This window comes from Mobula hypostoma, chromosome 5 (assembly GCF_963921235.1).
Source record: "Mobula hypostoma chromosome 5, sMobHyp1.1, whole genome shotgun sequence".
NCBI classification, from domain to species: domain Eukaryota; kingdom Metazoa; phylum Chordata; class Chondrichthyes; order Myliobatiformes; family Myliobatidae; genus Mobula; species Mobula hypostoma.
In genome coordinates this window covers 12,484,160-12,499,564 of record NC_086101.1, presented here as the reverse complement: position 1 = coordinate 12,499,564, position 15,405 = coordinate 12,484,160, and the positions used below count along the sequence as shown (strand labels likewise).

At 44.6% G+C, this 15,405-nt stretch overlaps 1 protein-coding gene and 1 non-coding gene across 2 annotated transcripts; one reads left to right on the top strand and one right to left on the bottom strand.

Moving 5' to 3' along the window:
- Positions 1-2,665: 2,665 nt before the first annotated feature.
- On the top strand, positions 2,666-2,829 carry LOC134347363 (U1 spliceosomal RNA). The gene has a single exon (XR_010018119.1). It is a non-coding gene; the product is annotated as a U1 spliceosomal RNA (small nuclear RNA).
- Positions 2,830-4,703: 1,874 nt separating this feature from the next.
- On the bottom strand, positions 4,704-7,730 carry LOC134346597 (heat shock cognate 71 kDa protein-like). Its single transcript, XM_063048036.1, is given in 4 exon segments — positions 4,704-5,179; positions 5,182-5,249; positions 6,365-6,518; positions 6,521-7,730. Coding segments are annotated over 4 exon segments (1,908 nt in total).
- Positions 7,731-15,405: the final 7,675 nt, after the last annotated feature.

Here is a 15,405-nt window from a genome sequence, read left to right as displayed (position 1 = left end):
ACTCCAGCAGAAAGGTTGGGTGCAGAGTCGCTTCTTAAAAGCATTGAACAGACACACGCCCAGTGTGTTATTGATAAGAACGCCTACATAGGTCAGTGTTATGACAGTGATGTCCGGGTGCAATAACGAGGTACAAGAGAGGTTCAGGAAAGAGGTCCCGCAGGCATTATATATACACTGCCATGCTCACAGACTTAACCTTGTTTTTGTGGATGTTGTGAGCAATGTACCACAAGCGGGTGAGTTTTTTGAAACTGTGCAGCTGCTTTACAACTTATTTTCAACTCTGTTGCCCATGATCTTTTCATGAAAAAACAGAGAGAACTGGAATCAACTGTACAGCCCGTGAAGTTGAAGAAATTGTCAGATACATGCTGGACATGGCAGTATACAGCCTTGTGGGCTATAAGGAAATCACTCCCTGCCATTCTAACTACACTACAGGATATTATGAGTCAACCAAATGCACGAAGGAAAACGGAGGTCAGAGCTGTAAATGGACTGATTGACGAGCAGTTTGCTTTACTTCTCACTCTGTTTGAGGATTTATTCTCAGTCACCAAGTTCATGTCAGCCCAGCTACTATCTCCCAGTTTGGAACTTTCATCCGCTGTGGACTTAGCTCAGTCTGTCATCGATGCACTCTCAGCAAAAGAGGGAGAGGAATCATGGAGTGAAATTCAGGCAAGAGCTCGGGACCTGTGCGACAAGGCCGGTATGCAGAGCAGACCACGTGAAAGGAGACAGGCCCAGCCACCCCGCCGCCTACATGATTTTGTTTTTGCGGCCCAAACTGAACGCACACCTGACACATCCTCTGATGACCTTGGCAACCACTGTTTTTTGCGGCCCAAACTGAACGCACACCTGACACATCCTCTGATGACCTTGGCAACCACTGTTTCTATCCTGTTATAGACAGATTTCTGACTGAAATGAAAAGACTGTTCTTAATTGAGACTGGGGGTGTTCTGACTGGAGTCTCACCATTCAGTCCCAAACACAAGTTCTTCCTCAACAAGAATTGTCATTGGCCAATTGCCGAATACTATGCAGTGACTGAAGTGAACCTGACTGCAGAGCGACATCAGGTTCAGCGTCTGCTGGAAACAAAACAAAAGCAAGGACAGACAGTGAATGACACAGTGGAATTTCTAGCTCTAACGAGACCCTACCGCGATGCATTTATAGAATTATGCAAACTGATCTGCATATTACTGACTCTTCCTATTACATCTGCCTGCCTCATGCGAACGGAGTTTCTCTTGCCTCAGACGTGTCAAAAACTACTTAAGGAATAGAAGCGGCGATGCTCGGAACAGCAACTTGGCTCTGTTGGCCATAAACAGCCGGAGGACCAAAGCACTTGACATCCAGAAAATCATTGATGCTTTCGCCACCAATCACAACAACAGACAGATTGTGCTTCTCTGAAAACATTAATGGTGAGTGCAGTTGATTTTTTAAAAACTTGGGCCAAGGTTAATTCTGATTATTATTGTTATTTTCTACCCCATAGTCCTTATGTTTCCTGCAAACCCTAAAATACTACATTTACTGCTATTAAGCCTACTGGTTTTGCTTACACTTCCAAGGGTGATTCTGTTGATTTTTGTTTTAAATTCAATAGCCAAATTAATTGAGGTATTGCATGGTCAGAGTACGATTTGTCCAACTCCTGGTAAAGCCTTGCATCTGTTGTTTGCCCTATTTGACTTGCATAACAATGTATCTTTTGGCATTGCTGTCTATGTAATGCGAATAGCAGTGGGTTCATTTTGTGTTTTTCAGTTGAAAAGCACGCATTTGACGCTGATTGCGGGATTGGTGCGTGATTCACGTTGTCCGCTGTTGCTCGGATGCTCTGTTTGTTTTTTTGTTTCTGCTCCATGTAGCCCAGGTTGTCTCCGATGCCGTTGACACTGTAACAGTTCACTTCTATATTCGATCTATCAATTGCTGTTGCTTGTGAATTAACAGAGGCATTTATAGTAGGCACATAATGCTTGAAACTGACTTTTTAACGCCACGCGTCTGGCCTTGTGAATACATATTACCATACAGTGCATCCCTCAGCATCATCACTGACTAATTCAGCCCCTCCATAGCACCAGCAAGCAAAAATCACTGGCACTGCCACTTGGTGGGGGGCGTTTTTAACAGGGTGGGATGTCTGTGCACAGGCATTTTGAGCCAAAAGATCTGTTCGGGTGCTGTCCTGTGTTCAGTCTCCCCTCATAAGTGAAAAGCTGACTGCCCCTGCGACATCCTGGCTAATCTCCCCTGCACTCTTTCCAGCGCAATCTCGGTCTGCGGGGCCGGGAACGGGGTTGCCCTTTCATTCACCCTGTGGGCCTCAGGCAGCTCCCTGCATTTCCTCAAGGAAAACACTGACACCGTGCGGTCGGGTTCGGCAACGACCAGTCGCTGAAAACCAATCGTGGTGCACATTTCCTTTTTTAGAAAACATGCAGATTAAGGTCTGGGATTTCTCACCAGTAAACTACAGCAGCTAATCAAATAATCTAGATTTGCGGCATTTCTGGTAACGGTAGTCTAGGAGGAGCACGTGGAATAATAGGAAATAGATCTTTAACAGATTTGTTCGCCTGATTATTGAGGGGTGTGGGTTAAGCATGCATGCGGATGGCAGAGAAGAAAAAGCATACTTACCTGGCAGGGGAGAGACCGTGATCATTAAGGCGGTTCTCCCAGGACGAGGCTATCCCATTGCACTTCGGGTGTGCTGACGCCTGCGATGTCCCCAAATGCGGGATACTCGACTGCAAAATTTGTGGTAGTGGGGGACTGCGTTCGCGCTCTCCCCTGATTTCAATCTAAAAACAGAGAATCCCCCGTTAGAATTTTCTGTAAGTCCTGTGCAGTCGCAGTCTTCCAGTACTGAGTGCGTGTATTGATGACCGACGATTCACTTCGTATGTCTCGCTGCTTCCAGAACCACTCCCTTATAAGGTTACTGAAATGCTGGGGGCCCTGCTGAAGGGTCTCGGCGGCTACTTACCTTTTCCCATCCCTTTTTTCCAAACAAAATACACTTGATAAAATTATTTATGACAAACCATTCAATAACTCTGAATTCATGACTATTTCATTCTGTAGTTTTAAAATTTTAGTCACTCACGTGGCACTCTGCTAGTTCATCTTCTATAACACAACCGTAGTTGAGGGGTATATTCCGCGCCACCCAACCACTCCCACTCGCAGGGGAGAAGAACCCGAAAGAAACATTCAGCGGATATTTTTTCCAACTTTCAGACCCAAGGCGATATTTCCTCCCTTAATATCTACATCCAGGAATCATAATCTCAATTTAAAAACTCCTTCGGGACAGAGTTGAAAACTCCAGATCAACGATCTGTCTAATCTGAAACGTCGACTGTCCATTTCCCTCTGCAGATGCTGACTTCAGCCGACACTTAACGTCTGTTGGTGCTGATCACAGCATCTTTTGTCCCTTGGAGTATTTTTTCCACCCCGTATTCAATCCTCCATGTTCTATTGTAGAGGGCAGAGGAAGTTCACTATTTAAGGGAGTCAGTTTTAAATACCACAGGCGCCAATCAACACGGCGTTGATGCAGGAATATCTCACTGTGGTAAAATAGTTTAACTTGGTCCTCAGGCCAAGAGATAAAGTCCATGAGCAGGATACTTGTTGCCAGTGGATTGGATGAGTTTCTGCTTACAGTCTGACATGATCCTTTACATCCTGACATGATACAATGTTGGTGATGCACAGAAACTCCAACAATTGTGTGGAGAGCAGCTGGGAAATGGCCCTTCCACCCAACTTGTCCAAGCCCCACAACAGCATCCTCCCGTGTAGTCCCAGTTGCCCGCAACCTGTCAATCACCTCCCCTCCATGTACCTGTCCAAACACACATCTCAAAACTCAGCCTGCTGCCAATACCAATCGTCATTCCCAGCATATGGGATTCTCTCCCAAGGCAGCGAATTAAGCTGTTTTTGGTGACAATGCAGGAGCTACTGGCGAAGGGCAACATCACCTTGTCAACTTTGGGGACTGGTCACCTTCTTGAAGAACCAAAAGCCTTCTGGTAAAGTAATGCCAAACTGCACCTGTGAGAGTCGGGAAGTGTTGACAAAAGAGATCCAGAAAGAAGGTGTGCTGGAAATTAAAAGGAAGATATCCCTGGGAAAGGGAGTTAGAGGAGGGAACATTTAATGAGATACAGTGATACTTTAACACCCATAAATTGTTGACTTCATGTTTTTGAAAACAAAATGGCAAGTTTTCCTTCTCTGATGATGAAATATAATTACACCCAATTTTTTAAAAAATTAAAAGATAATGCCAAACTGCACCTGTGAGAGTCGGGAAGTGTTGACAAAAGAGATTCAGAAAGAAGGTGTGCTGGAAATTAAAAGATTTATTAAAAACATGTTACAAGATACCTAAAACTGTACAAAGTTTACATTCCAAAATAGATGACATTAAAAAAAATAAAGTAACCCAATACAGAAAACCCGATCAAAGGAATTGAATAGACCTAGTTACCGGTGTTCACAATTAGTACATCACAGCCAGATTCAGGACATTGACATGACCCCGTGGTGTTACAGTGAAGACTATTCCCAAGTGCCAACATCAGCATCAGTCCCACTGAAGTGTCCAGAGAGCTCAAACTGTGCAAGCCCCAGACAGTCACATTTACAGTTCTTTAATCCACCTCCTCAATAGTTGGTCCAGCAGAACTGGCATTCCCAGCCTCTGCCCTCCACGATTCCCCTGTGGCTGCTCCTTGGTACAGTTTGGCAATGATGGGATTGCAGAGTTTTTCCAGCTCTTTCTGCTTGTGCTCAAACTTCTCCTTCTGATTCTTCTCCAGCCAGGATATTGTCTCATTGCACAGGTCAATGACTTTCCTCTTGTCCTCAGCACTGATCTTTCCGGCCATCTTCTCATCCTCCACAGAGCCCTTCATGTTGAAAGCATAGGACTCCAGGGAGTTCTTGGCTGCAATCTTCTGCCGCTGCATTTCATCCTCATTCTTGTACTTCTCTGCATCTTGCACCACCCTGTCAATTTCCTCCTTACTCAGCCTGCCCTTGTCGTTGGTGACGGTGATCTTGTTTGTTCTCCCGGTGGTCTTGTCAACAGCAGAGTCATTGAGAATGCCATTGGCGTCAATATCCAGGTCACTTCAATCTGGGGTATGCCATGAAGAGCAGGACGGATTCCACTCAACTCAAACTTGCCCAGAAGGCTTATTCAGAAAGTTAGAAGGCATGGGATCCAGGGAAGTTTGGCCAGGTGGATTCAGAATTGGCTTGCCTGCAGAAGGCAGAGGGTGGTGGTGGAGGGAGTACATTCAGATTGGAGGATTGTGACTAGTGGTGTCCCACTCGGATCTGTTCTGGGACCTCTACTTTTTGTGATTTTTATTAACGACCTGGATGTCAGGGTAGAAGGGTGGGTTCGCAGGTTTGCAGACGACACAAGGTTGGTGGTGTTGTAGTTAGTGTAGAGGATTGTCAAAGATTGCAGAGAGACATTGATAGGATGCAGAAGTGGGCTGAGAAGTGGCAGTTGGAGTTTAACCTGGAGAAGTGTGAGATGGTACACTTTGGAAGGAGAAACTCCAAGGCAGAGTACAAAGTAAATGGCAGTATACTTGGTAGTGTGGAGGAGCAGAGGGATCTCGGGGTACATGTCCACAGATCCCTGAAAGTTGCCTCACAGGTGGATAGGGTAGTTAAGAAAGCTTATGGGGTGTTAGCTTTCATAAATCGAGGGATAGAATTTAAGAGTTGTGATGTAATGATGCAGCTCTATAAAACTCTGGTTAGACCACACTTGGTGTACTGTGTCCAGTTCTGGTCACCTCACTATAGGAAGGATGTGGAAGCATTGGAAAGGGCACAGAGGAGATTTACCAGGATGCTGCCTGGTTTAGAAAGTATGCATTATGATCAGAGATTAAGTGAGCTAGGGCTTTACTCTTTGGAGAGAAGGAGGATGAGAGGAGACATGATAGAGGTGTACAAGATAATAAAAGGAATAGATAGAGTGCATAGCGAGCGCCTCTTCCCCAGGGAACCACTGCTCAATACAAGAGGACATGGCTTTAAGGTAAGGGGTGGGAAGTTCAAGGGGGATATTAGAGGAAGGTTTTTTACTCAGAGAGTGGTTGGTGCGTGGAATGCACTGCCTGAGTCAGTGGTAGAGGCAGATACACTACTGAAGTTTAAGGGACTACCAGACAAGTATATGGAGGAATCTAAAGTGGGGGCTTATATGGGAGGTAGGGTTTGAGGGTCGGCACAACATTGTGGGCCGAAGGGCCTGTACTGTGCTGTACTATTCTATGTTCTATTAAGATTGTTGTCCTTGGTCACGGCTCTCTCGCCTTCAAACACCTGAATAAGGACCCCAGGCTGGTTATCAGAGTAGGTGCTGAAGATCTGGGTCTGCTTGGTGGGGATGGTGGTGTTACACTTGATAAGGGTGGTCATGACTCCACCTGCCGCGTCCACCCCAGTGACAGAGCAGCAACATCCAGGAGTAGCAGATCCTGAACATTCTCTGACTTGTCGCCCATCAGAATGGCCGCCTGGACAGCTGCCCCATAGACCACAGCCTCGTCGGGGTTGATGCTCTTGTTCTGCTCCCTACCGTTGAAGAAATCTTGCAGCAGCTTCTGGATCTTGGGGATTCGGGTGGAGCCTCCGACCAGGACAATTTCATGGATCTGGGGTTTGTCCAGCTTGGCATCTCTCAGAGCTTTCTCCACTGGCTCCAGAGTGCCCCTGAACAGGTCAGAGTTCAGCTCCTCAAAGCGAGCCCTGGTGATTGAGGTGTAGAAATCAACACCCTCAAACAGAGAGTCAATCTCAATACTGGCTTGGGCGCTGGAAGACAGAGTTCTCTTTGCTCTCTCACAGGCCGTCCGCAGCCTCCTCACCGCTCTCTTGTTCTGGCTGATGTCTTTCTTGCATTTCCGCTTGAACTCCTCAATGAAATGATTGACCATGCGGTTGTCAAAGTCCTCTCCTCCCAGGTGGGTATCTCCAGCTGTTGATTTCACTTCAAAGATACCGTCATCGATGGACAGAATGGACACATCGAAGGTGCCACCACCCAGGTCAAAGATGAGAACATTACGCTCCCCTTTGCCTTTCTTGTCCAGACCATAGGCAATGGCAGCTGCTGTTGGCTCATTGATGACACGCAGGACATTGAGACCAGCTATCACACCAGCATCTTTGGTTGCCTGGCGTTGGGAGTCATTGAAGTAAGCAGGAACGGTGATGACAGCGTTGGTGACATTGTAGCCAAGGTAAGCCTCAGCAATTTCCTTCATCTTGGTCAGTACCATGGAGGAGATTTCCTCTGGGTAAAAGGTCTTGTTCTCCCCCTTGTACTCCACCTTCACCTTTGGCTTCCCCACATCACTCACCACCTGGAAGGGCCAGTGCTTCATGTCGGACTGCACCGTCGGGTCATCAAACCTCCTCCCAATAAGCCGCTTGGCATTAAAGATGGTATTGGTGGAGTTCATTGCCACCTGGTTCTTGGCTGCATCACCGATGAGCCTCTCGGTGTCGTTGAAGGCCACATAGCTGGGGGTGGTGCGGTTGCCCTGGTCATTGGCGATGATTTCCACCTTGCCATGCTGGAAGACTCCAACACAGGAGTAGGTGGTGCCCAGGTCGATACCGATGGCTGTCCCCGTTGATGCAGACATCTGTGTTTCTGACGAAAGCTCCAACGTTTTTTATTGAAATACCAGAAGGAATTCCTTGCTTCTCCAAGCCGATCGTTACTGCCTGGTCCGCTGCTCCGCCCCTTAATGTAGTCCCAGCGCAGCGGTCTGGGCGGTGCTTTGTTCTTGAGGGACGACCCTGTAAACCAATGAAAACGCCGGCCAGTGACTCACCGCCGAAGGTTGGAGAAGGTTCGAGGCGGCGGCCAATCACAGTGCTGCTAGTCCAAGACTTGCCGGGGCTTCGCGAAAATTCTGGTAATAGCGAGGAAGATCTGGAGCAGGCAGGGAGCTTCCGGCTGAAAACCAAGTCATTCGGGAAACCTTTGAAACACTTCTTAAACAAAACGAAACCAGCAATTTCTTCCAAAAGTTCCCCACGCGCAAGAAAAAGTCTCAAGCACCTTCTGGGGAGAGAATTCCCTGGCCTTAAGGGACGAAACCAGCAAACAAGGAACGACAGCTCTGGTTAATATCTGCAGGACGAAATTAGTAACAGAGCACTTAAAAGTATAGAACTGAAAGTCAGAGTTTATGACATTAAATTTTGACAAAAGGACTTTTGCGGTGTTTGTGACCAAAACAGGACGTGACACGGAGTTTAAAAAATATTATCAGACTGACAGAAGTGATGGTGAAGTTTGCACATGATGTTTTTTTTTGTTTTGGTATAAATATACAGGTTCAAATGTCATAATTACTCCTTTTGCAGCCCTAGCATAGTACATTGCTAAGGGAAGGTGACTTAAACAGGTTAAAATAAATTATCTGTAACGCAGCGATGTTAGTGTTGTCAGATTCTCCCAGACTCTGCACCAGATCTACCTCGCCACCTCCAGAATTTTCGCAAAGTCCCAGCGGCTTGCGGGCTCTCAGCGATACTCCCCGCGTAGGGTCGGTTATGAAACAAACAACGAATGTGTATGTGGTGTGGGGATAATATTGTTTTTCAGATTTATGAAACGACAATTTACGATGGAAAGCATTTATTTTATTTGTTAATGGGATTGAAATTTACCCGATGACTTTTTAGCTAATTTCTATCGAGGTTGACAGCGCTGAACTCCACCTCACCTCTGACCGGGAGCCTTTTTCTTTCTTTAGCCGTGGATTGGCCAGAATACAGCATGATATTGTAAGATTGAGTGGCAATCTTAGATATTTGGCGACAGTGCGGAAAATAATTAATTGAGGTGAAATCAGCATGTACATTTAAAAAATGGTGTAAAAGCCAGCTGAGATTAATCAGCCAGAGCATTAATTTTATTTTATAACAATTTCATGGCTGTGGTGTCGGAAAGCTTTACTGTTTAATTTGGCTCAATGCTGAGATGTAATCCTGGAGGATACAGAAGACTTGTGGAGGTTGTGGATGATGTCTATATTAGTGATATTGCCCTAATATGTTGACCCGCTGCTGGAGGTTCCTTTGGGCCAGAGGTGTAAGGTGCTTGGATCAGCTCCGGATCAGAATCGGGTTTGTCACAGACGGACACTCAGTGGCCACTTTACTAGGTACAGGTGTGTGTCTGCTGGTTAATGTAAACCACTAAACAGCCAATCATGTGGCAGCAGCTCAGTGCATAATAGCATGCAGACATGGTCAAGTTGTTGTTCAGACCAAACATTGGATTGAGGAAGAAATGTGATTTTTACTGTGGAATGACTGTTGGTGCCAGACAGGGTGGTTTGAGTATCTCAGAAACTAATGATCTCTGGGATTTTCGTTCACAACATTCGCTAAAATTTACAGAGAATGGTGTGTAAAACAAAAACCATGCAGTGAGCAAAAATGCCTTGTTATTGAGAGTGGTCAGACTGGTTCTGGACGACAGGAAGGTGACAGTAACTCAAGTAACCACGTGGTACAACAGTGGTGTGCAGAAGAGCGTTTGAATGAACAGCATGGAGAACATTGAAATGGACCTGCTTGAGCACAGACGCACTCTAAGACAGCACTTTATTACAGTAAGAATATATATATATATATATATATATATATATATATGCATATTAAACAGTTAAATTAAGATACGTAGTGTAACCGCACAAATTTTTAAAAAAGCATTGAGGTAGTGTTCATAGCTTGTTGGTCAGGACTGTGGGAATGGTGGTGTTAAATATTGATGGTGACAACGAACAGCATCCTGTCCAGGTGGTCTAAGGCCGTGTGAAGAGCGAGTTAATTTGAAGTGGAATGGCTTAAAGAAACAATTGAAAAAGCTGCACTGAAAGCCCGTGAGTTTGGAACATTCAGCTATGAGAAATAGTTATGTAGAATGCAGAAAATGATGTTACCTGCGTGGGTTTTCACGCATGCAAGAGTTGCTGGAGAATTTACAAGTGGAAAGAAGTGGAGTGATATTTGGAAACTTGTCTTTTGGAAACGTCCTTTAGCAAGCAAATCACAAATGGATGGTGTACAAAAGCTTCGGTAAGAAAATCCTTCATTACCCGCTACAGGCCCTACCTGTGTTTTGTGAGGGTGCAGGTGAAGGAGAGCGAATACGATCAATTCCAGAGGAGAGCAAGTTCCTATTCACAGCATTTTGCTGACTGTTAAAATGAATCCCTGCATACATTCAGTTCAACACACTGATGAACAAATGGAAAAGTGTGTCCAAACCCCGGACAGCTGGAGAAGCAAAGATTACCTGTTTCCATTTCTTGACGTTATCAAAGCTCAAAGTAAGATTTCTTCTCAGAGTACATACATGTCACCACATACAACCCTGAGATTCTTATTCTGTGGGCATACTTAGCAAATATAGAAATAGTAACTGTGAACTGTAAACATCCAGAACTGTAAACAGTAAACAAGCTGTGCAAATATAAATAAATAGCAATAAGTAACGAGCATGAAATAACATAAGAAATAGGAGCAGGAGAAGGCCATCCGGCCCATCGAGCCTGTCCCGCCATTCAATAAGATCATGGCTGATCTGTCTGTAAACTCAGCTCCATCTGCTTGCCTTTCCCCATATCCCTTAATTCCCCTACTATGCAAAAACCTATCGAACTGTTTCCTAAAAATATTTAGTGAAGAAGCCTCAACTGCTTCCCTGGGCTGAGAATTCCACAGATTTACCACTCTCTGGGAAAGACAGTTTCTCCTCATCTCCGTCCTAAATCTTCTGCCCTGCATCTTGAGGCAATGTCCCCCAGTTCTAGTCTCACCTGCCGATGGAAACAAGTTTTCTACTTCTACCTTATCTATCCCTTTCAAACTTTTGTATGTTTCTATAAGATCCCTCCTCATTCTTCTGAACTCCAGAGAGTATAGTCCCAGGTGACTCAATCTGTCCTCATAGGTTAACCCCTTCATCCCTGGAATCAACCTGGTGAATCTCCTCTGCACTCCTTCCGAACCAGTATATCCTTCCTCAAGTATGGAGACCAGAACTGCACACAGTACTGCAGGTGCAGCCTCACCAGTACCCTGTATAATTGCATCATAACCTCCCTGCTCTTGAATTCAATCCCTCCAGCAATGCAGACCAATATTCCATTCACCTTCTTACTAACCTATCGTACTTGCAAGCCAACTTTTTGCGATTCATGAACAAGCACTCCCAAGTCCCTCTGCACAACAGCATGCTGCAATCTTTCACCAATTAAATAATAATCTACTCTTCTATTATTCCTTCCAAAGTGGATGATCTCGCATTTACCAACATTGTATTCCATCTGCCAGACCTTGGCCCACTCACTTAACCTATCTATATCCCTCTGCAGACTCTCCACATCCTCTGTACACTTTGATTTTCCACTCAGTTTAGTGTCATCAGCAGATTTTGCTACACTACACTCAGTCCCCTCTTCCAAATTATCAGTGTTAATGGTAAACAATTGCGGGCCCTGTGACATCCCACTCACCACAGACTGCTCACCGGAGAAGCACCCATTTATGCCAACTCTCTGCCTTCTATCAGTTAACCAATCCACTATCCATGCCAATACACTTCCTCTGACACCATGCATTCGTATCTTATTTATGAGTCTCTTCTGCAGCACCTTATCGAACGCCCTCTGGAAATCCAAGTATATGACAGTCACCTGTTCTCCTCTATCCACTGCACTCATTATAAAAATATAACAGAGTCCTTAAATGAGTGTAGATATCCCCTTTTGTTGAAGAACCTGATGGTTGGGGTGTAGTAACTGTTCATGAATCTGGTGGTGTGAATCCTGAGGCACTTTTACCTCACCTGATGGCAGCAGCAAGTAAAGAGCACGGCCTGGGAGGTTTCTGGGTGTTTTCTCAATCTTCAACTAAAAGATGCACTTTTAAAGGAATTGCAAACACTTCTGGAAATGAAGCTGTTGCTTTCAGACCAGTGAATAAAGTGAGATGCTGTCTAGACACGTTATACTGCAGGCAATCATAAACATGTATGAGGCATTGATTGTATATTTTGAGGACGATATTACAGAAGAAATATTGTCACAATAAGTTGATAAGCAGTGAATAAAAATAGCTTTAGAGCTGTTAAATGATGTCTTTGAAGAAGAGGCTCCATTGTTGAAGACTCTGCAAAGGAGTGTCTTAATGACAATTGATGCACTTCATTTTGCACGAGGCAAAATTAACAAGATAAGAAAGAAGCATCTGGGAGACAAAGAGTCTTGGAGTGAGGAAGTTAAATTTTTCTGAGCTACAGTTGTGACAGTAGCTACAAATTCTCTGTTGACCTTGATAAGCTATCTCTGTGTTCATTTAGAAGAGAGGTTTCCTGAGGGCGAGGTACAAGGACGGGAGGCTTTTGATTTTTCTGTGCGTGCAGACTGTGACCTCCAGTTTGGCAAAGTCTGGGTGAGTGCTGTGTGTGGAACATATCCTGATTTCCTTGCTGAAAATGCTGTCACAGTTAAGCAGTACAATGACTTCAAATTATCTGTACAAGAAAAAATTAAATCCAAACTGATTACCAGCTCTTCTGAAATGGTGACATTTGCAACTCAAAATGAAGAGTTTTGTGAGCTTGCAATGCTGACGGACATTGGCGGAACCTTTCTTACATCTAGCACTGCTCGTGAAAGAGGTTTTACCGTCACGACTCAGACCAAAAAGAAACTGAGAAACCGTTTAAGTGAGTGTCATTTGGATATGCCAATGAGAATTCTCTGCTGGAAGGCAGATTTACTCGTCTGGTCAAAGATTGGGTAGATGTCAAAGACAGCAGGGAGAAAAATGACGAAGCAACTTTGATATGTTCCTTATCTTGTTCACGATTATGTCTCTTATGTAATTAAGTTACCAATTCAGTGCTGTATGCAATGATTTCCAAATAAAACACCAATCTGGATATTTTGTCAACTATTTTAGACAACTTTAATAACATATGGAACCATTGATACTGTTGCTTGCAGTCGTATTGTCCATGAGAATGAAGACTCATTTATGTTAATTATTTTTTTCTTTTAAACAATGAACAACAAACTGCATACACTTGTTATCCTTAGAGTAACTTCAGCTTAACTTCCACCTTAAAATTCAGTGCGCACATGTTGTCGTTGTGCAGTACAAATTTTTGCTCACACTGGTCATTGCCAATTAGGGGGAACTTTGAGTTGAGGTGCTGAATGAAATGGTCCCCCAAATCAAATGTTAAATGTTGTGACAGTCCCTGTCTCCATGATGTCAGAGGACCTGCCCTGGACCTTTCGTAAAACTCTCATTGCAAAGGAAGCTTCTACTTCCTTCGGATTCTGCGGAGATTTGGCGTGTCGTCAAAAACCTTGACAAAACATCTTTAGATGTGTAGTGCAGCGGACCCCAACCACCGGGCCGCGGACTAGTGCCGGGCTACAAGGGAAGCGCTACCGGGCCGCGAGGAAACGATATGATTTGGCGATATGAGTCAGCTGCACCTTTCCTCATTCCCGGTCATGCGCTGTTGAGCTTGAACGCACGTGAGGTCATTACCCGCGCGTCGTCCGTGTCAGCGCGGGAAGAAGATCAACTCCTCGAGTTTGCAAATGACGGCGGGCTGAAAATTATGTTTGAAACAACATCTCTGCCGGCATTCTGGATCAAAGTCAAGGGCGAATATCCTGAGATAGCCACGGAAGCACTGAAAAAATTGCTTCCATTTCCAACTTATCTCTGCAATGAATGTAACAAAAACTAAATTGCGAAATAGACTGGACATAAGGAACCCATTCGAGTATCGCTGTCTCCCATCACCCCTCAATGGGACCGTGTTGTTGCAGGAAAACAAGTCCAGGGCTCCCACTAATTCAGCGATATTGGTGCGTTGCAATGATTTTATATGTTCATGCGTGGAAAATATGCGCTGTGTGTTTAATATCCAAATGTTACTTAAAATGTTATGATGTTATTGACTTACTTATATAACCATCTAACAATTACAGCACGGAAACAGGCCATCTCTGCCCTCCTGGTCCGTGCCGAACGCTACTCTCACCAAGTCCCACCAACCTGCACTCAGCCCATAACCCCCCATTCCTTTCCTGTCCATATACCGATCCAATTTAACTTTAAATGATAATATCGAACCTGCTTCTGCCACTTCTACTGGGAGTTCGTTCAACACGTATTTCAAGCCCCCCATCCTCCCCTAATAATTGACTTATCACTATATTCATGCGAGGAAAATATGCGCTGTGTGTTTAATATTAAATTTGTTAGATAAACCCTTTTAGAAACGAAATTGAGTGTATGAGCCACTGCTCACCTATATTCCGGTCGTGATTAACAGCGGCCCCCTCTGGAACAGAATCGCCGAAAACAATTCGTAGAAGGAGGGGAGAGAAGTAAAATCGGCAGGTCACGCATGCGCACTGGTTCCCGCGCAAGGCTTCATGGTCATTGTAGTTTTAATGCTGTAAACTCAACGTATTTGACGTTAGTCTCGTCCGTTGGCAACCCTACCCCCACTCCCGCCAGGTCGGCCGGTCTGCAAGAATATTGTCAATATTAAACCGGTCCACAGTGCGAAAAAGGTTGGGGACCCCTGGTGTAGTAGAAAGTGTATTGACTGGCTACATTAGCGCCTGGTATGGGAACACCAATGCCTTTGAACAGAAAATCAGAATCAGGTTTATTATCACAGGTATGTGTTGTGAAATTTGTTAATTTAGCAGCAGCAGTTCAATGCAGTACATAATATGGAAAACAAATCCATAAGTTGATCAATTACAGTAAGTCTATATATGTGTACTTAATAGATTAAAACCATTGCAAAACAGAAATATATATATGAGGTAGTGTTCACGGGTTCAATGACCATTCAGAAATCAGATTGTAGTGGGGAAGATGCTGTTCCTGAATTGCTGAGTGTGTATTTTTATGCTTCTCTACCTCCTTCCCAACAGTAACCATGAGAAGAGGGTATGCCCTGAGTGATGGGGGTCTTTAATAATGGACTTTACCTTTCTGAGGCACCGCTCCTTGAAGACATCTTGATGTCAGACAGTGATGTAGCCAGTGAGAATGCTCTCCACGGTCCATCTATACAAGTTTTTGACTGTCTTAGCTAACAAACCAAATCCCTTCAAACTCCTAGTCCTGAAAATATCATACAAAGGTATTTGATTCCTTCCAGTACATCAAGGGTAAAGCCCATCTCCCCACACAACCATTGAGCAGATCTACACGAAACGCTGTTGTAGGAAAGCAGCATCCACCATCAGT